General features: G+C 36.2%; 1 protein-coding gene across 2 annotated transcripts in view; it reads left to right on the top strand.

Moving 5' to 3' along the window:
* Positions 1–24: 24 nt before the first annotated feature.
* Positions 25–26,710, top strand: part of Cmtr2 (cap methyltransferase 2) — a 106,222-nt gene continuing 79,536 nt past the window's right edge. The window contains exon 1 of one of the 2 annotated variants that reach the window (XR_015448753.1): positions 25–8,005. Coding sequence is in view for 1 of the 2 variants with exons in the window: in XM_087204693.1 (XP_087060819.1) it covers positions 25–2,325 (2,301 nt within the window). In the remaining variant the exon portion in view is untranslated. Of the gene's footprint in view, positions 25,500–26,710 lie in introns of those variants that run through there. The other variant, XM_087204693.1, reaches the window with a different exon arrangement.

The raw sequence follows: 26,710 nt of genomic DNA, 5'->3' as shown, positions 1-26,710 counted from the left end.
TCTAGATTTTAATTTGATTTAAAAATGAGCAAGTGCAGAAAGTCACCAGTTCAGCAGTTAGCAAGTCTTGAGACATTCACCCCAAATGTTCTTGATGACATTTTTGAACTCTTTGCCAAGAACTTTTCTTATTGCAAGCCACTTAATAATGAGTGGCAGTTACCAGATCCCAGTGAGATTTTCATCTGTGATCACACAGAACTTAATGCATTTCTTGACTTGAAGAACTCCCTAAATGAAGTAAAAAATCTCCTAAGTGATAAGAAACTGGATGAGTGGCATGAGCACACCGCTTTTACTAATAAAGCAGGAAAAATCATTTCTCATGTGAAAAAATCTGTGAATGCTGAACTTTGTACTCAAGCGTGGTGTAAATTCCATGAGATTTTGTGTAGCTTTCCACTTATTCCACAGGAGGCTTTTCAGAATGGAAAACTGAATTCTCTTCACCTTTGTGAAGCTCCTGGAGCTTTTATAGCTAGTCTCAATCACTACTTAAAATCTCATCAGTTCCCTTGTGAGTGGAGTTGGGTAGCTAATACTCTAAATCCGTACAATGAAGCAAATGATAATCTTATGATGATCATGGATGACCGGCTCATTGCAAATACCTTGCATTGGTGGTACTTCGGTCCAGATAACACTGGTGATATCATGACCCTGGAATATCTGACTGGACTTGAGAATTTCCTAAGTGACATGGCTACCATTCACTTGATCACTGCAGATGGGAGTTTTGATTGCCAAGGAAACCCAGGTGAACAAGAAGCTTTAGTCTCTTCTTTGCATTACTGTGAAGTTGTCACTGCTCTGACTACTCTTGGAAAAGGTGGCTCTTTTGTTCTAAAGATGTTTACTTTGTTTGAACATTGTTCCATAAACCTGATGTACTTGTTAAACTGTTCCTTTGACCAAGTCCATGTTTTCAAACCTGCAACTAGCAAGGCAGGAAACTCAGAAGTCTATGTGGTATGTCTTCGGTATAAGGGAAGAGAAGCCATCCATCCTGTGTTGTCTAAGATGGTGCTGAATTTTGGGACTGAAATGACCAGAAAAGCTCTCTTTCCCCATCATGTGATTCCTGAATCTTTTCTTAAAAGACATGAAGAATGTTGTGCTTTTTTTCATAAGTATCAGTTAGAGACTATTTCTGAGAACATTCGTCTGTTTGAATGCATGGAAAAAGAGGAACAAACAAAGTTGAATAATTTAAGGGATTGTGCAGTACAATATTTTATGCAAAAATTTCAACTGAAGCCTCTTTCCAGAAATAACTGGCTAGTAAAAAAATATAACATTGGTTGTAGTACCAATACAAAGTGGTTTGGACAGAGAAACAGATATTTTAAAACCTATAATGAAAGGAAGATTCTGGAAACCTTATCATGGAAAGATAAAGTAGCTAAAGGGTACTTTAATAGTTGGGCTGAAGAACATTCTGTGCATCATCCTGGACAAAATTCTCTTTTAGAAGGGGCAGCTTCCAATCTTGAATGTGACTTCTGGCGTATTATAGAAGGAAAGAAACTGCCAAAGGTAAAGTGCTCTCCTTTCTGCGATGGTGAAATTTTAAAGGCTCTTAATGAAGCAATTGAGAAGTCCTTAGGAGAAACTTTGAATTTGGATTCCAAGTTTAGGCCACAACAGCAGTATTATTGTTCTTGTCACATTTTTTCAGAAGAACTGTTACTTTCTGAGTTGTTTAGTCTTACCCAGTGCCTTCAGGACAAGCAGATTGTAGAACCCAGCAACCAGATAAAGTGCCTATTTGTGGGTTTACCCACTCTCCATGATGTTAAAGTGCATATGCCATTGGAAGTTCAAATCCTGGAATCTGCTGAACTCATGACTTTTAGCTGTTCATTGCTTCATGATGGAGACCCAAATTACCAGCATTTGTTTTTGGACTGCTTTCTACATTCATTACAGCAGCTTCATACAGGAGATGTTATGATTTTGCCTGTACTTTCTTGTTTAACAAGATTTATGGCTGGCTTGATCTTTATACTCCACAGTTGTTTTAGATTCATCACATTTTCTTGTCCCATGTCTTCTGAGCCCCTGAGGACCTGTGCAGTCCTGCTATGTGTTGGTTATCAGAATCTTCCAAATCCAGTTTTCCAGTATCTGCAGAATATGAATGAATTATTGAGCACTTTGCTTAACTCTGATACACCCCAGCAGGTTTTACAGTTTGTGCCAATGGAGTTGCTCCTTAAAGGGGCACTACTTGATTTTTTGTGGGATTTGAATGCTGCCATTGCTAAAAGGCATTTGCATTTGATTATTCAAGGAGAGAGAGAAGAAATAAGCAACCTAAATTGAACCTGTCCTTTCTGAGATTCAGTATTTGTAACTGATAGTTTTCAATCTTAGTCCATATTTGCTCTTTTAACTTAATACATTTCATTTTGACAAAAGGCTGATTTTTGAATCATTCAAAGTTTTGTTGATTCTGGAAAACTCACCTAGTTTTGATCTCTAAGATACGTACAGCTATGGGCATAGAGGTCATCTATGCAGTAATGGTATTGAGCTGTGTGTGTGTGTGTGTGTGTGTGTGTGTGTGTGTGTGTGTGTGCTTGGAGTACATATACCCATGCTTGCATAAATAGTTTAGTTATCTTATTTATCTGTTTAAGATTTGCATGTATGTGCCTTTATTCAGTTTCTCCAGCTAGTTTCCTCTCAATGGCTAATGCTGTTAATGAATTGATAGGAGGGTTACTCATGAAAGGAAGTGAGTCTGTCCTTAATACATTTTCCTATAGCACTTGATACAGATTTCAGGGGACTCATCATCCCTGAACTCTTGATATATGCCATTCACTGCCTTTAAACCATCGACCCAGTGTTCTCTTATGGTTCAAGTTAAATGTGTGCTATTTTATGAATATTTTACTAACTATAACCATCCAGTTAGAAAAGAGGGCAGCTTCAAACCAAAGATCATTCTTAAAGCAATGAACAGTTGTGTCTAGTACACTCCTGTGTCATGAAAAGCTTCATTTAGTAATGCTGTAGTCATTTTTAACTTCCAGGAAATAATCAGTGAATAAAAAGATTTTATTAACTTTTAAAGTATCACTTATGGGCTCATATTGGGAACATATGAATATGATGAACATAGTGAATATTGAAGAAAAATTTTAATGCATTCAGGATGATGGTTCAACATGCAAAATTTTTAGCCTTTACTAACTTTTCAGTATGAAAATAGCACTTTACCAAAAGATTAGCCATGAAATGGTTATTTTATCAGTTATATTTGATTTCTTTTGAATTGTATGTATTTAATAGTATAATAAACATTTCTAGCAAACTGTATTAAGCAATTCTTTACCTTTATTTCACAAAATAGAGAATATTTATATTCTCAAATGTACATTTTTAGGCATTTTTGTTATATAAAAAATAGAAGTATTCTCTGATATATTTAGTTGGTAAATATTAATCTGAAAATTTTTCATGTTCTTTGCTATTTTGAATTCTATTATAGATTCACAAATAAAGTCTTTAGCAGAAAAATTTTGTTTATCTTTTTTAAAGAGAATCATGGAGGAAGTTAAAAATATGACTTGGAAACAACTTCTTAAAAGGAGATCTGAATGGAAGTTAATATTCCTTCATTTCCTTTGATTTGTATTCATTAAAATTTGTTCTTTAATATTGTAATATTTATGTAAAACTGGAATATTTATGGGAGCTATACTTCACAAGGGAAATTAAGTATTTAATGGGCTGGAAAAGTGAGTGTGTAGGCCTCGAGGTAGATTTTTGAAAAAAAATCTCGTTTTCGGTTAGTGACTATGGAAGTAGTTCTAGTTGTATGAGGGTGGAAGGGTGATAGAAATGGTTACCAAGGAAAAAAACACTCTTAGAAAATAAATTTGCACATGGCAGTCCTCATACCTTGCTAATAATAATGTTTACTTATTTTAACCATTCAGTAAGAATAAAGTTGAAAGCCTGGGTCCAAGTGCTGATAATTAAAACTTTGTTTATGCTCCTTAAATAAATATTGAATGCTTAGGGGTTTTTTTTTAAATTAGCAATCTTCGTTGGAATATGTAACACTGGAATGCATTAGAATATACTTTGGTTTTAAGTACGGCTTTTGAAATCAGTTATTATTCATGGGATGTTTTGGATTCAAATTGCCTTAGAAGTGAGATAAATGATTTGAAGGTTCAGATTAAATGGTTGTGGATGACAGGTACCAATATTTAAAAACATGGGAAGTTTGTATTGCTTATCAAGTTATTCTTTTTAGAAATTTTTTCCATAGGCCTTGAGATTTTTAAGTGTGATGTGATGCAGTTTGAAAATATTTTTAGCAGAAAATTTAAACTTCACAAATGTGTTTCCTAGAAACTTTAATTTCTTCAGTATTATTATTTTTTTCTTTTTTTGGTATGGGGGATGGAACTCAGGACCTTGCACTTGTGAGGCAGGCAGTGGTACCACTGAGGTAAATCCCCGGCCCCCTTCACTATTAATTTTTGTTTCCATTAAGAAAAAAGTTTTGTATGTTGGGCTTTTACTGTAATGTCATTTAAATATTTAGATGCAGTGAAAGTAGCTTTTCTGAAAGAAAATTAAAATAGAAATTTGTGGATTTAACTCATCTTTAAAAAAATTTTTGCTGTTTTTAAAGAGATGTTAAATTTTTTTCTATGCCAACAATCTTGAATGAAATGAAAGAAGCAAAGTTATAATAGTAGAAGAGATGAAAAAAATGTTTATTCATGCTTTTTTTTTTTTTTTGGTACTGGGGATCGAACTCAGGACCTTGCGTTTGCAAGGCAGGTGTCCGGCCCCACTGAGCTAATGCTGTTTTTATTTTACTTATCTTTGGTGAGAATACCAGGTCTTTAAAAATGAAACTATGTGTCACATAAGGATAGAGATACATTTTGATAAATGTGTTGTTAGGCAATTTTGTCATTGTGTGAACATCACAGCAGTATTTGCACAAACATAGATGGTATATGCACACCTAAGTTATATGGTACAGCCACTGTCATACATGTGGCCTCTTGTTGACTGAAACATAGTACATAACTTTTTAAACCTCATCTTTCATGTCCAGATGAAATCATTAGTTGCATAATTTTTTAATGAGTTACAATGCACTGGTATGTTTGAGTATATAAAATCAGCTAATCCCTTAAATTTTTGGAAGTACGTATATTGATTGAAAAGTCCAAACAAAATCTTTTTAAATATCATGTTCATTGACATTAAATACTATGTTCATTGTATCATTTTATCTAGTGTTCATTTTTTAGTTTTTAAGATAAAAGTAAGCTAGGCATAGTTGTGCACAACTATAATCCCAGCTACTCAGGAAGCTGAAGGAGGATTTCAAATTCAAGGACAACCTCCACGCAGACCTGCTCTAAAAAAATTTGCTGGGTATGTAGCTCAGTGGGAAGGCTCTACCAAAATAAATAGTAAAGAACAGTACATTTAAGGAATAAGTAGTATCATTTTTGTGAAAACTACATGGTTATAAAGATTTAAGCAAAACATAAAAATTTTTTTTTTAGTTTTTTGAGACAAGGTTTCGCTCTGTAGTCCAGGCTGATCTTGAACTCACTAGTCCAGGCCAGATTGAAAAATCAGTTTGTATATTAGATTAGCTTAGAAAATCTAAAACAAGCATAAATAATTTCTAGTAGATTTCTTTCTTTTATTAAGGTAAACATCCTTGCAACTAGTAGTATTAACTAATTATATTAACTAGTAATATTAAACTCTTCCTTGAGTTATTGCACTTACTGTTCAAATTATTCACTTGAGCAATACTTAAATGACCTTACACTGTTCTTTTTCTCATTCTAAGATAAACTCATTGAGTGCATGAAAAGTATTTTTTGTGCTTTACCATCTGTATAAATATCTAGAATGCTATTTTATTTTTCTTTTTATTCATAGAAAATTTTTAAATAAAAATTTAAAAATATATAGCAAGCACCCACATATCTTCATGTAGGTTCTGTTAGCCATCAGCATTTTACTGAACTTGTTTTATCTTCCTACACCTTTTTCCATTGGAGTATTTTAAATTCATGAAATATATACCCATGTATCTGTAACAAAAAGCACTTCATCACACCTACCAATTACTCAATATCACCCAATACCCAGTCCTTGTTCAAATTTTCCATGCTGTTTAAAAAATACCCTTCAGAATTGGTCTGTTCAAATAAGGATCCAAATGAATTTTACATATTATGTTTACTTAATATGCCTCAGAATTAAGAGTTCCTCTCACCCCCTCACCCCAACATTTTCTGTGAGATTTTAAGTGCTAAAGAGCTAGTTATTTGTCCTGTGGCCTTTTCCACATTCTGAATGTGGCTGGTTATTTGCCTGTGATTACTTTTTAATTATTCTATGCCATACTTTTCTATAACTTGGTAGATCTTGAGGATTGACTGCATTGGGCAGTAATACTTCCTAAATGATGTATAGTTTTATCAGTTTGTTAAGTGCAAAATGACCAGTTGCCTAGTTTCAGTGACATTAAGGTTGGTCAGAGTTCAAACATCAACCCAATCCATCAATTGTTTTCTTTCACTTTATAAGTTTAGTATTCATTGTGTATTAGCGTTCACTAGAGGAACTGAACCAATATAAAATATAAATAATGATACAAGGTTTATTAAGTAGCTTTACAGGATCAGAAGGGGTAGAGTCCCAAGGCCATCTACGGGAATCAGGCAGATTCCAAAATGGCAGTCTGTTCACCAGAAACCAGATAATCCAGTAGCAGTTGACGGTCAGAGACCTAAGAACTTATTGGAAAGTCGCTGATACGAGTCAATGTCAGAAGACCAAAGAGTGTGTTGTAAGGCTGGAGAGTTGCTGGAAGCTTGAAGGAACTGGAGACCAACAGTTGAAGGCAATGGTGAAGACCAGAGCTCCTCTGAAGAAGAGGGCAGACTTCCGTTTTAATTCTATCCAGGCTACAAGCCTGTTGGTTGATTTGCAGCCTACATGTCAATCATCCACAGAAAAAAACAGAATTTCACTAATGTGGTAGATTGTTCTTACTCAAGTTGTCAAAATTACAATTAATGATCAGATGTTGAATATTGATAACTAGCTCCATTTATTAGCATTTGCAGAGCAGTGTTTTTGCTAACTACATTTTTTCCTATATTTGGTGGACTTTTACAGAGATGTGCTTGAAGTTATCAGCTATTCTGAAACAGTTTGTTCGAGGAAAGTTTTGAGTTAATTTTTTAAAACACTTTTATTGGTTTTCAGAAAAATAACTTGGTGTCTTAGCAACTTCAAAAAGATGACCAATGAGAATTTTTGTTGGGGCTGTTTGTGGGTTATAAATTATCTAGGAAGTTATGAGTTGTTATATATTTTGTGTATTTTGATCATTTACACTACTGTTCTTACTTGATGCTGAAATTACCCAGTTTTGGCTCATGTAAGTAGGGGAAGGGCTTCTTCATGTTGGTGCCTGTGTCATTTTTTAAATGTAGTTTCACAGTCTTTGATAGCTTCCATACATTCTGGCACATTACACATTCTGGCACATTTTATATTACATGGCACATTTTATATTGTATATTTTCTGTACAATTAACATCATTCTAACTTCAGTGGACATGTCAGTAGTGCAGTGTATCTCAAAATTTTTGGTTTTAGGGTAACTTTACTCACAAAATTTATTGATGAACCCAAAGAACTTTTATTTATGAAAGTTATATCTATTGGTATTTTCCGTATTAAAAGTTGAGAACAATGTTAAATTTTATTAATTTAAAGATAATAATAAACCACTCGATGTTATAAATAACATTTTTAGGAAAATAACTTTCAGAATAAATTTAGTGAGAAGTATGGCATTGTTTACATCTTTGCAATCTTTTTTATGTCCTTATAATAGGAAACAGCTGGACTCTCATCTGATTTCACATTCAGTCTGTTGCAGTACTTTGTTTTGGTTGAAGTACTTAAGAAAATCTGTCCTCATATGGTATGTAGTTGAAAAGGGGAGGAGTAACTTTAATTATCTTTTTCGATAATTATGGATATTCTTTGATGCTGCATCAAAACCTGACAGATGGTAGCCTCTTAAAAGTTGGTTGTAATGAGGAATCTTAAGCTATATAAGTGAACTTTTTCTACTGTGCTACATCAAAATCCATTTGTCTGTCTTGCACTTTGGATGGATCATTTACCCATGTCTTTTTTAACACCATGAATTCATCATTTTGCAAATATTGTTTCACTGAGTAATGCAGATCTTGCAAATGTTGATATGTTTGATTATACAATATAAAGAAAATCACCTTTTTAAATATCACCACTGATATCAGAAAAATCTAAGCATTGCCCAGGGTGGTAAATGCAAGTTTTCTAAAATTCTTATTTTTATTTGAATGCTCAAATTTTATCATGGCAACAAATGCTGACAGTTGTTTTCTTTGAAACAACAGTTCACTTTATTCATTTTAAATAAATGTCTGCCAAATGCTCAGGTCTGAATAAATACAGATTGTCTGCCAGTTGTTCTTTTTAGTGGAAATGGTGTTCCATGGAAGTGTACACCTTGAGTTTGCGACCCAGTTGCACAAATGTTTTTTTCTGGAGACAGCTGTTCTTCGGCAGAAGCTTTATGTACTTTGCATTTCCTTACCAAGAATATAAAATACATATCCTTCAAGGTCAAGACTTAATAAAATTGGGCTGGGAATGTACCCCAGTGTAGAGCCCTTGTTTGACATGCCCGAGGCCCTAGATTTGATCTCCAATAGTGGAAATAGACAATAAAATTAATACTTTTTTTTCTTACAGTTTTGTCAAGGACATTTTTAAGTAAAAAGGCTCTTTCCTCCCATTATAAGCATATGTGATAGACACAATGCCTGTTAGGTCAGCACTACTGTTGTGATCTGTGTTAAGGTGTCAGTGTTTTGTCCACTACTGCTTTTGCATCTTCAGTGCACCTATTAACATTATAAAAGGAAAAAATAAGATCTTGATTTTATCTTTAACTTATATAGACCCTTCCAAGAGTCCATGGGCCACACTAAGAGCTGCTGCTCTAGTGTGTCCCCTTTATGTGAGCTACAGGTTTGTTTTTTAGTTTGCTACTGTTACTATATTAAAGAGATATAAATTCTGAATTTTTAGGTTTTAAAAATATATGAGTTTTTAAGTTTTCCCTTTTTAAATCTATAGAGTTGAACTTTTTCTCTTTAGTTCTGTTAATATGATTAATTGATGTCTTGATAGTGAAGTACTCTCATTTCCAGAGTAAATACTACTTGATTATGATGAGTTGTTGGATTCTGTTTGCTAATATTTTGTTTAAAATGTTTGCATCAATATTTGTGAGATCTATAGTTTTGTGTATGTGTTATGTAACCTTTTGTTTTAGAACCAGTGTTAAATTGATCTAATAAAAATAATTGGACTTTTTTCTCCTTTTCTCTGAGATAGTTTAATATTTGCATCATCTGATCCTTAAAGGTTTGGTAGAGTTCTTTGTGAAAACAGCTAAGCCTAGTGTCTTTTTGGTAGGAGATCACTTTTATGACTTCCTATATTTCTTTTTTAAAAATTCATCTGTTTAGAGCTGTTTCTTTTTTAGCATCAGTTTTGGCATATATTCCTAGAATGTTATTTAATCTAGATTTTGTTTTGCTTTTTTCATAGAAAATTTTTTTGTTCTGAGATTTTTAATGTATTTGTGATTTCTTCCATCTTTTAAAAATTAAATATTTGTTCATTTTCAAAGGACCAGCCTTTTGGTTTACTTATAAGTTTTTCTGTTTTCTTTTTAAAATTAATTAATTTTATTGGTACGTTTTAGATATACATCATCATCACATTCATCATGGGGAATTTGTACCTGTACATGATATATCTTGATTCTTCTTTTATTTCCATTCCCCTTCCCTCCCTTGAACCCCTCTTTCCCTCCTTATTTACAAAAATTTTGTTTCTACTTTTTCCTTTTTGCTCTTTCCTTCCTCCCCCTCTCCATAGCTCCCCTTCCCATTTGAACATTTTGTTCCTATTTCACAATACCTATTGTACATTTTGGACCCTATTTACACACACACAGACACACACATATACAATAAGCATTGAAAGGAACATTTTGTAATGTTAGAGACTACAATTCATATTGAAGATGTAACATTACTAGCACCTGTGTATCCAATATCATAACTTTCAAAAGCAAAACTTTAAGGGGAAACAGACCTAAACACATGTAAATGTGAGACTTTAACACATGTCTTTCAGGCCAACATAATCAAGACCTGCCAAGGTGAATCTTACTTAGAAACACCCTGCTTAGAAATATCTAGCTTTAAAGCTTGGAAACAGCCCAAGTGCCCATCAACTGGAAACTGGATAAAGAAGATGTGGTTTTTTAATAAAGTGGAGTACTACTCAGCCATGAAGAATGAGAAACTGGAGACATTTATAGCTAAATGGATGCACATTGAGGCCATACTCTTAAGTAAAATAAGTAGGACACACGTGTAAATACTGAATAGTTTCTCTAGTATGAGAAACTGAAAGTGTAAATAAGGATTAAAATGATTGAAATGAATAATTGATAATGTGAAATAGGAAAAGGTCCAAAGGTGTAGAGGTGGTGGGAGGGGAAGGGGAAAGGGAAGAAGGGAAAGGAAAAATTATGAGAAAAGAAAATTGGGAATGAAATCTATGTAAATAGGGAAGGATGGAGGGGGTGAAGGGTGCACAGGTAATGGGGAAAAAAATAAGAACTAAGATACATCATATACAGGTACAAGCACCTGATGATAAATGTAAATGTATTGTATACATAAAATGTACCAATAAAAGAATGTTTTAAAAAAGAAATATCCAACTTTGAATATTAGCTGAATATTAGAATATTTGAATTTTAGCTTTGAATATTATCCAGCTTTAAATATTGAATAAGCAGCTTTGAATATTAAGAAAGAAGCAACTTTGCCTGCAGATGATCATGGGTGCAGACCCTGAGTGTGAGGATTATTGGGTGTGTGACCTGTGGCAGAGTACCTAACTTCTCCGAATCTACTTCATCTGCAAAATGGGCCAAGTATTGACCTCATAGAGTGGTGCTGAGATTTCCATTAACATGATATTTGATCTATGTTGGGCTGAAAGACATGTGTTAAAGTCTCATATTTACATGTGTTTAAGTCTGTTTCTCCTTAAAGTTTTGCTTTTGAAAGTTACAATATTGGATACACAGATGCTAGTAATGTTACATCTTCAACATGAATTGTAGTCTCTAATATTACAGAATGTTCCTCTTTCAGTGCTTCGTGTGTGTGTGTGTGTGTGTGTGTGTGTGTGTGTGTGTCTGTGCGTGCACATGTGTATATGCATGTGCATCAAGACTTTTGGTGGGGTTCTTTTGCATTTATTTGATATGCCTTTGTCTATTTAAAAATTTTTAGCCTCTATTTTTAAGTACCTTATACATATAACAGAGTTGGATTTTACTTAGAAGTCAGTTTGACAATATATTTTAAATGAATGAAGTCTATTACACTTATTATGTTGTTCTTAATTTTGTCATGATATTCTCTTATGCTACATACTGTTTTTAGTTTGTTTTGTTTTTCTTTTGTTTTTCTGTTTTTTGATTGTTTTTCTTTTTTTACTTCCATTTTCTCCTCATTGCCATTTTCTCATTTATTTCAGTACTTAGAACAAATGTGCAAATTATCCTAACAGTTTACCTTTGTACTAATATCTTTATTTAATACACTTAGACTAAGTGTTTGGATACTGTCTATTACGGAGGCAAGTTTGTCCACTGTGAAGGCTTTTCTCAATGCCCAACCTATCCTTGATTTTATACTTGCCTTTTTGCACTAACTCAGACTTCTCTGCGTGCTCTTGCTTCCATCTGTCCCCTCTCAGTGGCAGTCTCCTGTTGTCATGTGATGCTTCTTACCCTGGTGGTGACAGATAGAGGAGATATTCTATATTGTTCTGACTATGCCTTGAGTGTTTAGCAGGCCAGTGTCTCTGGCTCTCAGGAATGTGATCTTTTTAGTGCTCCTATCCTTCCCCAGTGATAGTTCTGGGCCCATTATGTATCCTGCCCCTTCCTGAGATGTGAATGCTTTGTAGTATTTTCTTCCCAAAGCTGCAGTGGTAGTTCAGCAGTGCCTAGGGATGAGTATGTGTTGCCCTTACTTCCTGAAGCCGAGTTTTATTTTTTTAAAATAGGGGAAATGGGGAGAAGTATCTAAGCAGACAAGGCTCCATGCCCTTTATGCTGCAGCTGCCACTCCCCTCCCGAGGGATTTATCTTAGGACTTCTGCCATGTGGTCTGTGAGAACTCACTAGGGGCTATAGAGAGAAACTCGTGCATAGTATGAACTGCCTGTCCCTCTGCAACCATGTTCTGTCACCAGCCAATACTCAGCCTGTTAGCAGTCCCACGTGAGTCCTTATTGGTATTCCCCTTTCCCAGGAAAACAAGTGCTTACATTCTGTGTCTCCCTGCAGGCACTTGTTTCTCCTCTAATTTTGAGGATAGTTAGTGTTTCCTCAACTTCAACTCTTTGATGGGTCCACCAAAATCATTAACTTACAAGTCAACATTTAAAAAAATCTGTAAGGGTAAGAAGGGCATTCTTTCTAGCTCTCTTCTACCTCTCCAGTTCCCAAGTGGAGTCTAGAAACCTGATCTTTCTTTTTATCCCTGCTATCTTTTGCTGAATGGGTGAGTATTGTCTTGGTTCACACCAGTGTAATTATTAACAATACCTCCTTTCACTCAAGTTTCTCTGTTTTAATGATAAATTGTGTGATCACCCTGTCCATTGGTCATTTGTGTTTAAAAATATTATACAATGAAACTTAGCCTGGAGTAAATGTCAGGTTTTGTCCTGGATAAAAATCAAATATTGAAGAATGTTTCTGTGATATTCAAAAGGACATAGGGAGAAAGGTATACTTGACAGCTATATCAACAAATCTAATGTATAGACTTTGTTTGGATCTTTTTTCAATCCAAAAATATATTTTGTAGAACATCAAGGACATCTGAACATGACCTAGGGATTAGAAGGTATTAAAGAATTATTGTTATTTTGTTAGATATTGCAGTGGTATTATAGTTATAGTATTTGTTTTTAAATTTTTATTTTTTAAAGATAGTACATTCTGGGGCCGGGGATTTAGCTCAGTGGTTCTGCTGCCTGCCTCACAAGTGCAAGGACCTGAGTTTGATCCCCGGTACCAAAAGAAAAAAAAAAAATAGTACATTCTGATGAAGTGATATGATGGCAGGGATTTACTTTAAAATACTTAAAAAGAGAGACAAAGATATTATCAAAGACATCTTTTAGGATGATTATCTTACGTCTTGAGTGGGTAATGTCATATATTCTTGTGGCAGATCAGAAGCCAGGCAGCGATGCACACAAAATTTATTTGAAAACTTCCTGCTTCTGTGATTATTTAATAAACTAGATCATCTGTAAAATGATCAATACAAGGGGGAAGTGAGGTGAAATGCTGTGGTTTCAGTGCAGTTCAGTGCAGTTCAGTCCTTCAGATCCACACTGGGTCAGAATGGGGAAAGGACCTGGAAGATGTCTCATTAAGCCTGTCTCCAGTTAATGTCTATTTCATGCAAACTTATCTGAGAAGGGAGGACTGCGCTTTTTCCTTCATTTGCCCAGCTTCTCATTGTCTCTTTATTTTCCCTCGTCTATAATAAGGAGGGGGGAGACAAATACCTAAAGAAGGGAAGTAACAAGGCTGTAAACCCTATGAGAGCATGAACTGTTCATATTTTGGCCTAGTACCATTACTGGCTCATAGCAGACATTAAGTAAATACTGTATGAAGCAATGAATGAATGTTGCACATTTTCTGCTTGTCAGAGGAACCTAATATTGTCTTTTTTTTTTTTAGTTCTTGTATTGATACATTTTAGGTATACAATTCGTTCACATTTATCACTGGGTGATTGTACCTGTACATGATATATCTTGGTTCTTATTTTTTTCCCCATTACCTGTGCGCCTTTCACCCCCTCCGCCCTTCCCTATTTACATAGATTTCATTTCCATTTTTTTTCTTTTCTCACAGTTTTTCCTTTCCCCTTCCCCTCCCTTCACTCCTTTGTCTTTGGACCTTTTTTCCTATTTCAAATTATTAATTATTCATTTTAATCATTTTAACCCTTGTTTACACTATCAGTTTCTCACACTAGAGAAACTATTCAGTATTTACACATGTGTGTCCTATTTATTTCACTTAAGAGTATGGCCTCAATATGCATCCATTTAGGTATAAATGACTCTAGTTTTTCATTCTTTATGGCTGAGTAGTACTCCATTTTATAAAAAAAACCCCACGTCTTCTTTATCCAGTTTCCAGTTGATGGGCACTTGGGCTGCTTCCAAGCTTTAGCTATTACAAACTGTGCCGCTATGAACATGGGTGCACATATATCTCTGTGGTATGATTCTTTTAGTTCTTTTGGGAAGATACCCAGCAGGGGAATAGCTGGGTCAAATGGAACCTCTAGTCCTAGTTCTTTGAGGCATCTCCATACTGACTTCCACAGTGGCTGCACCAGTCTGCATTCCCACCAGCAATGGAGAAGGGTTCCTTTCTCCCCACAACCCCGCCAGCATTTGTTATTGGTTGATTTCTCAATAGCAGCCATTCTTTCTGGGGTGAGGTGGAATCTTAGGGTTGTTTTCATCTGCATCTCTCGCATGACGAGTGATGTTGAACATTTTTTCATATATTTGTTTGCTGCTTTTACCTCTTTGTCTGGGAAATGTCATTTCAGATGTGCATTTTTGAATTGGGTCTTTGAATTTGGGGGGTGGGATCTGATTTTTTTTAGTTCTTTATATATTCTAGATAGTAGTCCTTTGTCCGAGGTACAGCTGCTAAAATTTTTTTCCCATATTGTAGGTTGTCTGTTAGCTCTGTTGGTGGTTTCTCTTGCAGTGCAGCTTTTTAATAAGATGAGATGCCAGTTGTTGATTCTTTCTGCTAGTTCCTGTGCTGCTGAGGTTTTGTTCATAAAGTCTTTTCCTATGCCATTGTCTTCAAGAGTTCTACCTAACTTATCTTCCAGCAAGTTTAGTGTTTCTGTCTTAATATTTATGTCTTTAATCCACTTCGATCTTAGTTTAGTGCATGGTGATAGTTATGGGTGTAGTTTTAATCTTTGGCAGGTTGAAATCCAGTTTTTCCAACCTCATTTATTAAATAGGCTATCTTTCTTCCAATGAGGGTGGTTGGCTCCTTTGTCAAAGATGAGGTGGCTGAGAATGTCTAGAGTTGTTTCTCCATCTTCTAATCTATTCCACTGATCCTCAGGTCTGTTCCTTTGCCAGTACCATGCTGATTTTATCACAGTATCTTTGTAGTATAGTTTCAAGTTGGGGATTGCCATACCCCCAGCCATGTCTCTGTTGCTTAGAATTGCTTTAGCTATTCTAGGTCTCTTCTGGTTTCCAATGAATTTTTGGATTGTTTACTCTAGTTCTGTGAAGTATATTGTTGGAATTTCAATCGGCATTGCATTGAATCTATATAGTAGTTTTGGAAGTATGGCATTTTCACTGTATTGGTTCTTCCTACCCAGGAGCAAGGGATGTCTTTCCATTTTCTTATATCCTCTTCAATCTCTTTTTTCAGAGTGCTGTAGTTTTCAGTGTAGAGGTCTTTTGCTTCCTTTGTTAGATTGATTCCTAGATATTTCATTTTTTTGGATGCTATTATAAAAGGAATTGTTTCCCTAATTTCTCTCTCAGTGAGTCTGTTATTTGTGTACAAGAAGGCTATTTTTTTTTTTGAGTGTTGACCTTGTATCCAGCTACTCTACTGAATCTGTCAATTAAGTCTAGAAGTCTTCTGGCAGAGTTTTTTGAGTCTTCTATGTAAAGTATCATATTGTCAGCAAATAATGACAGTTTAACTTCTTCCTTTCCTATCTTTATTCCTTTTATTTCTTTCTCTTTTCTAATTGCTGCTAATATTGTCTTTGTTGAATTGAATTGTAACAAAATTGAGAAGATAATTTTACATATTGTGTCCTTGTAATGTTGGACCTCTTCAGTCTTTGGAAGACATCCAAATGAACAGAATCAGCCAACATGATGTCCGTGACCAGGCAAGTGAAGCCAAAATGAAGTGTGACTTTATCTAAAACTAGTGGAACAGTATAGACATATGTGTGCCACCTTTCTCTCAAATATAGCCATAGAAATGATTAATCCTCCAGAAGTCCTCATCCTACACATCTGCAAAGAAATCAGGAGACTGTAATATCTTGTCCACAAAATGTTTGAATGACAAGTACCCTTAGATAAATGGGAGTAATTAATCATTGTGCTACTTGTTTTGATGAACATGAAAGAATGACAAGTTAATAATAAATCTCCAGCTTGTATCAGGAAGGTGGCTAAGGAAGTGCCATAGTTTAATTTACATCTTTGGAAGGCACCGAAGATTTAATAATCTCCCTGCCTCATACATCAAACTAACACCCCTGAGGCTGAAAAGCAAAGCACTTTAAACTGTTAATCTGAGAAGCAATAAAATCCTGTCTCAGGCCACAAATAAATTGAGTTTCTGGTGGTCTCAATAGACCCCTAGTACCTGTGATTTATTCAGATTCTAAAGCTACTCAGGATCACTGGAGCCTTGGCTGCCAAACTGGGCATGCTGGGAATGCCGTGGAAATTGCTAATATAATCAGAAGGTCTAGACCAAGGGCACGGCTGATCTTAGACCCACGCAATAATTTATTTTACCTTCTTGGTCAACTACAAATAATTATGGATCACAAACTTGAATTTGAGATTGAGTTCTAAATGGTTGTTTTGAGATGGGTTTTAGCCATCTTTCTGCTTGTGTTGTACTTGTTTTTAAGAGATCACATACTGTTTTGAAATTTCATAATGTAGATTTTTTAACTGGCTGGAGAAACTGGAATACTGAAAGAAGGTACTTTCAGGGGGCTGGGGATTTAGATCAGTGATTCCACTGCCTGCCTTGCAAGTGCAACGTCCCGAGTTTGATGGCCAGTACCAAAAAAAAAAAAAAAAAATGAAATAACCTTTCAGGGCATAATAAGCCATTTGTGAAACCTAAATCATTTTCAAATTTCCAATTCTTTATTTCTAAAGCGTCTAAACTATGGAGTATATGAACTTTATTAATTTGGAAAACATTCCCTTTATTGATACTGATAAGGAACATATCATCTTCCTTTTTAAAAGGTTTCAGAGAAAAGAGAAGGTACAGTTATATGCATTTGCAGTATGCTTATTTGTTGTTCCAATTTGTCATGACATAGTTTTATAAAGCAATTGGATCATAAAATATGACATCTACTCATGTTTTTACTATAATTTCAGTGAATAATTTGTGATACATAATGCACTGCTGTACAGAATGGACAAAAGATCCTAAGTGGTGGTAAGCCTATGGCATGCATGTTACTGTGTTTTCCTTTTAAGACAAAAGACATTATGAGTTATTTTTTCTAAACTAAAACCTCAGTATTCAGGTTTAATTGTAGTGTTTGTTGGCACTTTGTAATAAATAAATGGGCTCTAGGTTCCAGTTTGGGCTCTCGGTCTCTATAAGGTTGCCATCACTGTTCTAAGTTGTTGATATAAAAATAAGCCAGTTCTTCCCCTCCCTCCCTCCATTCCTCATGACTCAAAATCACAGCTGTAAGTTAGGGTTGCATTTTGTCATACCTTCTAGGGGTGCACTGACTGGCCTAGAATAAGTATCAGACTATAACTAGCTCACCCATCCAATTTAGCAGTATCTCACCCAAGATATTCTTGTGCTGCTCAGGCCTGCTTGTCTTTGAAGTAGGTTAGGTTTTCTTGGTTAAGAGTTCAGGTGGGAAAAGACTTATGGGAGAATCTCGTTCTTCAGTAACTTACTTAGCAAACATCTACCGAGTGCTAAGTGTGTCAGACACTGCCTTAGGTCTAGAGATGTAAAGACCATGGAAAGACAGAGGCAAAGAGCACTGCCTCAGTTTCCTACTGCTGCTGCAATCAATTTCCACAGACTCCATGGCTTATGACAACACAAACTCATTATTGTTATCTTCTGAAGGCCAGAAGTTTAAGATCTAGTGGTTTCCAGAGCTGCCTGTATTTCTTTCTGAAGAATCTGCTTCCTTATCCTTTTCAGGTTTTGTAAACCATCTGTATTTTTTGGCTCATGGTCCTTTCACCATCATTTTAACTCTTCTTTTGTCACATCTTCTATTCAGTCTGATCTCTTGCCTCCCTCTTATGGGGATTCTTATGTCCACTTGGATAATCCAGGATAATCTTCCCACCCAAAACCCTTAATTAATCTGCAGAGACCCACCATCCAGATAAGGTAGCATCCACCACTCCAGGAATGGGGATGTGGGCCTTTTGGGGCAACTATTACTCAGCACAGATTTGGGTGATGGACTGCTCTGTAACTCTCTAACTTAATGTGAGTGTTAAGTAAATGAATTAACTTTCTGAATCTCAATCTCCTCATCTGAAAAATGGAATAAACAATACTTATCTTGTAGGCTTGCATAAAGATAAAGTGCCCAGGGCTGGGGATTTAGTTCAGTGGTTTTGCCGCCTGCTGCCCAAGCGCAAGGACCCGAGTTCGATCCCTGGCACCAAAAAAAAAAAAAAAAGATAAAGTGCCCAAAAGCAATTAGCACTATGTCTGACACTATGACAAGTTTAATGAATGGGAAACTCATGAGTTATTGTTATTATAATTCAGTGATAAAAAGGCACAATCTCATCTCTTTGAGGACTGCTAAATCTAATGGAGAAGATGAACAGGTAAACAAAAAACAGTCAGTGGGAGGCAGTGTGACAAGGGCTCTTTTTGTCTCAGACCGCAGGAATCCTCCTCATATGACTTCAGTCTGTTTTTTATAGAAGATTGCCTAACACTTAAGTGTTAAGTAAAGGAAGGCAAAACACGAAAGCTTGTCTGAAGCTATGGCTGGCATGAAATGCTAGGTATTGGAAGGTTGCATACTGTAATTTTGATGCGGTCATGTCTTCTCCTCTCAAACTATTTCCTGGCTGTCTTTCCTCATTGATGAGACAAAATACCCAACACTCAAAGTTAAAGGAGGGGTTTATTTCAGCTCACAGTTTGTAGAGGTTTCAGTCCATAGGTGGATGGCTCCAAGGCAGGGTGGAATGGCAGAGGGGTATCACAGAGGAGAAAACTGTCCTGGCAAACAGGTAGGAGACAGCAAAACAGCAAGTAGATGCAGCAGCAGGCCCCTTCTTTCTGACTCTTTATATTCCATTCAGTCTACAAACCTATTGATTAGTGCCACCCCCACCCAAGGTGGAGTACCCTTGATCCCAGCATCACACCCTTAATCCACATTCACACACCTTTATCCAGCCACCTTCGAAACTCCCCACCTATGACCATATGAGGTTTTGGGGAGACATCTAGATACAAGCCATAACACTGGTCTTGTATTATGTTAACTCTCTTGGGATTAGGGTATATGACCTCTAATAAATCAGAGCCTTAGAGGGCTAAGATTATTGGGTGGTAAAAGGAAAGACAACAATTTGTGTCTGAAAGAGAGTTGAAAGTTTATCTTGTTTCTCTTTCCTTATCCTTCCTCCCTCTTCCCAACTTTCAGGCCCTCCCTTCTCCAAGGGGAAAGAAGGCCAACTTGATTGAAAACATTCCAGGATGCTAATTGGGTCAAGTTTTCTAGTGACTAGAGTCCTTGTGGGTGAAGAAGTCAGTATTTTATGTGGATAGTATTTAGTGTGTTTCCTAGATCTATGGCTTGAGTGGTGAGGGCTAGGGTCTACTGTCTTCCTTCTGTGAGGCAGTTGGCCTGAAAACAGCTTTCTGTGTTCTGTCTGTCTTGATTCTTAATTTGATCCTCACCCTACTTGACCTTGTAGCAACATGTGACACAGATTCTTCACTTGATGTCTAGAACCCCATTTTCTCCTGCTTTTCTCCTATCACAAGTCTGTTGCTTCTCAGTCATCTCAGCTAGGTCTTCTTTATTTCCCTGACTTAATATTGAAATATCCCAAGGCTCGGTCCCAAGACCTCTTCTCTCTTGAATCATTGCATTTTATGGCTTTAAATATCTTATATATTGATATACCAGCATTCATACTGTGTTGCTGCTGTAACAAGTTATCGTAAGTTCAGTGACTTAAGACAACACTAATTTATGATCTTACAGTTCTGTAGGTTAGAAGTCTGACACAGGTCTCACTGGGCTAAAACCAACTTGTCAGCAGGGCTGCCTTCCTTTTTGTATGCCCTAGGGGAGAATTATTTTCCTTGCTTTTTCCAGCTTCTAGAAGCTGCCCGCATCCCTTAGCTTATAGCCCCTTTCTCTTTTTAATGCCAGAAAAGTCTTATTCCTCTTATCTTATTTGATCACAGCTGAGAAAATTTCTCTACTTTTAAGAAGCCATCTGATCAGGTTAGGTCCATCCAGATAATCGAGGATAATTAAAGTCTATCATTTTGATTTATCCCACTACTGATTAAGGGTACTGATATACCCTTAATCATGTCTGCAAAGTCCTTTTTGCTGTATAAGGTAATTATATTCCCAGGTGCTGAGGATTTGAGCATGGATATCTTTGGAGGAACACTAATCTGCCTGCCACAATGCCTAAATACAGTGTATATCTCCAGCCTATACCATTTTCCTTTTCATTTAAATATTGGCATCTCCATTTGGATGATTAATGGACATCTCCAGCTCTCTTTGTCTAAGGCTGGCTTTCTGAGAAACTTCCCCAAAACCTGCTTTTTTCACATTCTTCACCATGTCAGTTGATGGAACCTCTGCCCTTTAAGTGGCTCAGGCCAAAACTCTAAGTATTACCCTTGACTCCTTTCTTTTATTTCCATCTATATCTAGAGATAACTGTCTCTCTTTTGCACCTTCATTAAATCCTGTTGTCACTACTTTTAAAAGACATCCATAATGTCATGACTTTTCACCTTCTTCATTGCTATCACCCTTAGTGACCCTCTTCTTGCATCTATATTATTACAATAGCTTCTTAACTGGTCTCTGTGTCTGTATTTGCTCTCTTTCATTCTATTTCATTCTATTTTCATTCTATTTCATTTTATTCAACGTGGTAGCCAGAGAAATCCTGTTAAAATGTAAGTTGGATAAAGTGCATTTATCTGTTTGAAAACCAGAGATGATTTCCCATGTCATCCCAGAGTAAAAGCCCACATCCATAACATGACCTGCAAGGTCCTGGATGCTCTATCTCCCAGACTCACATTATGTCTTTGATCTTCTCGCCTCTCTTCATCTTGCTCACTTCACTCTGTCACAGTAGCCACCTTATAGTTTCACAAATACTAAAAGCACATTCATGTCTGTTTGCACTCTGAGGATCCAAAGGATGCAGTCAAAGGCCTGGAGCTCAGTGTAGTGTCCCATGCAAGGAGAAAGGATCTGTGGAGGGGGCTCCCCAGCTGCCATTCCACTGCTCCCAGGGCAGAGGAGGTGAGCCAATCCCAATGCCCAGGAGGAGGCTCCCTGGGCAGCATTCCACCACTCCCAGGGCAGAGGAGGTGAGCTGTGCACGCGCCAGCAGCACCCCCGCCCCCCAACCCACCATGGAAATGAGAAGACATGTAAACAAGCCTGAAAAACAGATTTCCAGATCACCTACAGCATCCCCAAGGGGAAATGAGATGGAACAATCTGATACTCAACCACCTGGACTCCCTGAACTGGCAACAAAAGAGGACCTGGGAAAAATGAAATCAGAAATAATTACTCAGATAACAGCAGAGATTGTGGCCATAGTGCAAGACATGATGAATAAATTTGGAGAGGACATAGATTAAAAAAATAGAGGATCTGAGGAACATGATGGAATCCCAACATAGGAAACAAATGGAATCCATAAAACAGATACAAACAGATTTCCAAGAGATTAAAAACTCCATCGAAAGTTTGTGCAGCAGAATGAACCAATGTGAGGACAGACTTTCAGATATAGAAGTTAAGATTGCAATTAGTGACCAGGAAAAGAAAAATTGCTTTAAAATTGTAAGGGACCATGAGAAATCAATCCAGCAGCTGCTAGACGATACAAAGAAGAATAACATAAGACCAATTGGAGTCAATGAAGAAACAGGAGAGAGTGCAGATGACATAAAAAAAACTGTTCACAGAAGTGATGGCAGAAAACTTCCCAAGCAGGAGAAAAGAACTTGACATACAGATAAGTGAGGCATATAGGACTCCAACTAGCCTTGATCAAAAAAAAATCTACACATAGGCATATAATAGTTAGGATTCCAGAAACCCAACAGAAGAACAGAAGAACAAAATTCTATAAGCAGTGAGAGAAAAGAAAGACATCACATACAAAGGAAAGCCCATCAGAATCACAGCAGACTTCTCAATGCAAACCCTCAAGGCAAGAAGAGCTTGGAGTGATGTATTTCAACCCTAAAGGAAAACAGCCTCCAACCCAGATTGATGTACCCTGCAAAACTATCTTTCAGAATCGATGGAGAAATAAGATACTTTCATGATAAAGAGCACCTTAGGAACTTCATGAATACCAAACCAGCACTCCAAAACATTTTAGACAAAATCCCAGGAAAAGACAATGAGGATCACAACCCCAGGAAGCCCAGCAGAATGAATCTGTTGGGCGTGACCAATTAAATGCAAAGGGAGAGAATCCAACAAAAAGAAAAAGACATGACAAGGCTTTTAAAACTTTTAACTTCATCTCCCTAACGAGTGTATAATTCAATCTTGTTATTGAACTGATTAGTATTTTTCTGATTCTAGTGTTGCACATTTTTCCTTGTGCTGTACTGGCTATTTATCATCTTCTAGTGTCTACTTTTTAATTGGGTTGTCTATTAATGAGCTGTAAGAGTTCTTTGTATATTCTGGTCATAGGTTATATGCATTGTAAATATGGTCTGTTTAAGGACTACTTTTCCTTTTACAAAGTCATTTAATGTTCTAAATTTTGATGGAATCTCATTTATCAATTTTTTTCTTTTATACATCATGTTTTTTGTATCCTAGGAAGTTCTTGCCTACCCTAAATTCATAAACGTTTTCCCTTATAATTTCTTCTTACAGTTTTATAGTTTTAGTCTTTCATATTTAGGTTCATAGATCCTTTCAAGTTATTTTTATGTATTTAAATAAAGGGTTGAGGTTAATTTTTTATATACGGATACCAGTTGTACTAGTGCCATTTGCTGAAAACACTATCTTTTCCTCTGCTCTTGAATTGAGTTTATATGTATGTGTGTATATATATATATATATGGACTATATATGTGTTGTTCTATGTGTGCCTTCTCTGTTTTATTCCAATGATCTATATGTCTTTCCTTACACCAGCACTGCCTTGATTACTGTAGCTTTAGAGGAAGTCTTAAAATTAGATACTAAACATCTTCCAACACTGGTTTTTTTTCTTTTTCTTTTTACTTTTCTAGGTCTTTTTGTACTCCTACATAACTTTTAAATTTCAAAATCCAGTTCTTCATTTATAGCAAGTATACATAGACCTGAATTGTAATATATGCCTGCTAAATTCAAATACAAGTTCTAGGGGCTCCTAGAGATTTCATAGTATTTTCTCTGTAGATGATCATTTTATCTACGTATAAAGATTTTGCTTCTACCTTGCCAATCCTATCCTAATTGTGTCATTTTATTGCCAGACTATTTTGGTTTAAGCCTATGTTTCAAAGTTTAATGGACAGATGAAAAGTAGGTGTATCTGCCCTTCTTTGCCACCTTAGGGAGAAAGCATTGTATCGTCTCCATTCATATAAGGCATTTTTGCTGGAAGTATGGAGTACATGTCTTTGATCTGTTGAGAAGCTTCTGGTCTACTTCTAGTCTCCTGATAGCTTTTACCATGAACAGCTGTAGAATTTAGTCCAATACTTTTTCTCCAACTAGTGACAGGATCATATGGCTTTTTCCTTTTCTTTGTTAAAATGATGACTTTTGGGGATGGATCTTCCAATGCTGAACCAGCACTGCCATCCATATAATAAAACCACTTTCTACATCCTGCCAGATCTGACTTCTAATAGTTTGTTTTGTTAAACAAATTTCTATCTATGTTCATACTTTTTTCTTCTGTTATCTTTATCCAGTTTTAGGATTAGCACAATGTTGATTTCCTAAAATTTGGGGAGAAGTGTTCCTTCTTTTTTCTGCTTTAAATATTTGATATAATTCATCAGTTAAAATGTATATGAGCCTGTTGTTGTCATATAGGTAGGTTTTCAAGCTAGGAATATACTTTCTTTAATAGGTGCTATTCAAATTTGATATTTCCTCCAGAGTTAGTTTCATTAATTTGTCTTCCAAGGTACTTCTTAGAAGTTGTCAAATTTATTTCAAAACAGATTTTTGTAATATGCTTTCTGTATCCTTTTAAATTCTTTAAAATCTGTGGTTATGTCTCCTAGGTCTTGATATTGTAATTTTAAAAATGTATAATTGATATTGTGTAATAGGAGGAAAGGGTCTAAAAGTGTAAGGGAAGTGGGAGGGATAGGGAAAAGGAAAGAAGGGAAAAGAAAACATATGAGAAAAAGAAAAAAATGGAAACAAAGTCTTTGCAAATAGGGAAGGGTGGAGGGGGTGAAGGGAGGGCATGGGAAGGGGAAAAAAATAAGAACCAAGATACTCATGTAATGGTACAAGATCCCAATGATGAATGTAAATGTATTTTACACCTAAAATGTACCAATAAACTTAATTGGGGCGGGGAGAATGGGTCTGGGATGGAAGGCTGAAGGGTTGATGCTGGAGGCTGAACGATCTGCACTGGAAGCCAGGAGACTATGTCCAAGGTGAAAGTGAAGACTGGAGCTCCTCTGAATAAAACGGAAGCAATCTTCCCTTATTCGTTTCCCTTTTACACCATTCTGGTCATGATCCTCCCTCGTTTAGGTCTTCCACACCTAGAACTATGCTGAGCCAGTTTTGTTGTATGTTACTCACATTGACACAATCAATCAACCATGACGGGGGCCCACCCTGAAACCCTATTTAAAGTTTTTCTCCGTCTGCATTGCTCTTTCCTGCTTTATTTTTCTTTTATTTTATAATTAACTTATTTATCTGCTATGGTCAATTCCCATATGGTTAATCTTGTGTTTACTGCTGTATCTTCTGTACCAAGAATAGAATTTGACCCACAGGAGGAAAAAAAAATGAGAACATAAATGAATGCATGAGTTTTCCCTAGCATCCCCGAGTGTTCATCAAATTAGTCCTCCTTACTCAAAAGAATTAAGATCAAACTTGAATGTTGGGAGGCTGGAATGAACAATAAATACGCCATTGGCCAACTTTAGTTTTAAAATCAGAGGACTCTGGAAACTCACTTGTTCACCACTGTAACTGTTTCTACTGAAGAAATAAACAAGTTCACTTGCACACCTGTCTCTTGTTGCCTAGAATGAGAAACGTTGAAATAACATTTAATCATTGCCCATCATTTCTAACTCAAAGGTGTTAATAAAAGGACTAGACATGCCTCCTTAATCACCTTGTCTGCATACTAAGAAGCAGATAGTTGTAATGCCAACAGTATGGCTTAGGGTATGCTGTTTTGGTTTTGCAATTCTTCTTAGGAGTCCATCACTTGGGGATTGGGAAAAAGGACAAAGTTTAACAAAGGAGTTGAGAAAACAAAGCATTCTATGGGCTGGGGATTTAGCTAAGTGGTTCTGCCACCTGCCTCGCAAGCGCAAGGTCCTGAGTTCAATCCCCATACCAAAAAAAAAAAGCATTCTGAATTTTGTTCTCCCTGTTTTTAAAAGTAATAAGTGAGCTTGGAAGGGAGATACTTCTCTGAGTTTTTCAAGGTCCAAAAAGCTGATTCCAGGTTTGGAGCAGGAAATGTAAACAATGAATATGGAAACCTTTGTTGTGGAAAGCAAGAAGGAAGGAAAAAAGGAAGGGACTGTTGACTACCAGCTTTGTGGATATAGATGAACGTAGAAATAGTTTGGAAATTTTTCTTTTTCGGCTAATAAATAATTGATTCAAGTATATAAAATATAAAAATATCTGAGTTCGTACTGATACTTAAAAAATTGTCACTGGAAATTGCTGTAGCACCAACTCATTACTTTGAAAATTAATAAAGTTTCAGAATCAAGCAGTTATTCTCTTTCTTATATGAACTATATGAAGTATGATTTGAATATTTAAATTTTTAAAATTCCAATAAAAAACACATTGCTATTAATTGCCTTTAAAATAATCCCCCTTTCATCAAACACATCCCATCTTTCTTGGCACTTTCAGAAGCAATTCTGGAAGTCCTTTTTGTGAATGTCTCTAGTTGGGCTGTTATGGCTGCCTGGATGTCCTGAATCAATTTAAAACATTCACCTTTCATGGACATTTTGCCTGTGAAGAATCAGAAGCACGTGGTGCCAGATCTGCTGAATAAGGTGGATGGGAACACACTGTAATGTGGCCCTTGGCAGCAGCAGTCACTATTTTTTTTTTTTTTTTTTTGGTACTGGGCATTGAACTTGGGACCTTGTGCTTGTGCAGCAGGTGGCGAAACCACTGAGCTAAATCCCTAGCCCAGCAGTCACTATTTTTTAAGCACACCTCGTAAAGACACTCCTGAA

Source organism: Heterocephalus glaber, unplaced genomic scaffold, assembly GCF_053883595.1.
Source record: "Heterocephalus glaber isolate CG9 unplaced genomic scaffold, H.glaber_assembly_v1.0 deba00000071, whole genome shotgun sequence".
Classification (NCBI taxonomy): Eukaryota; Metazoa; Chordata; class Mammalia; order Rodentia; family Bathyergidae; genus Heterocephalus; species Heterocephalus glaber.
This window is presented reverse-complemented; position numbering and strand designations above follow the sequence as displayed.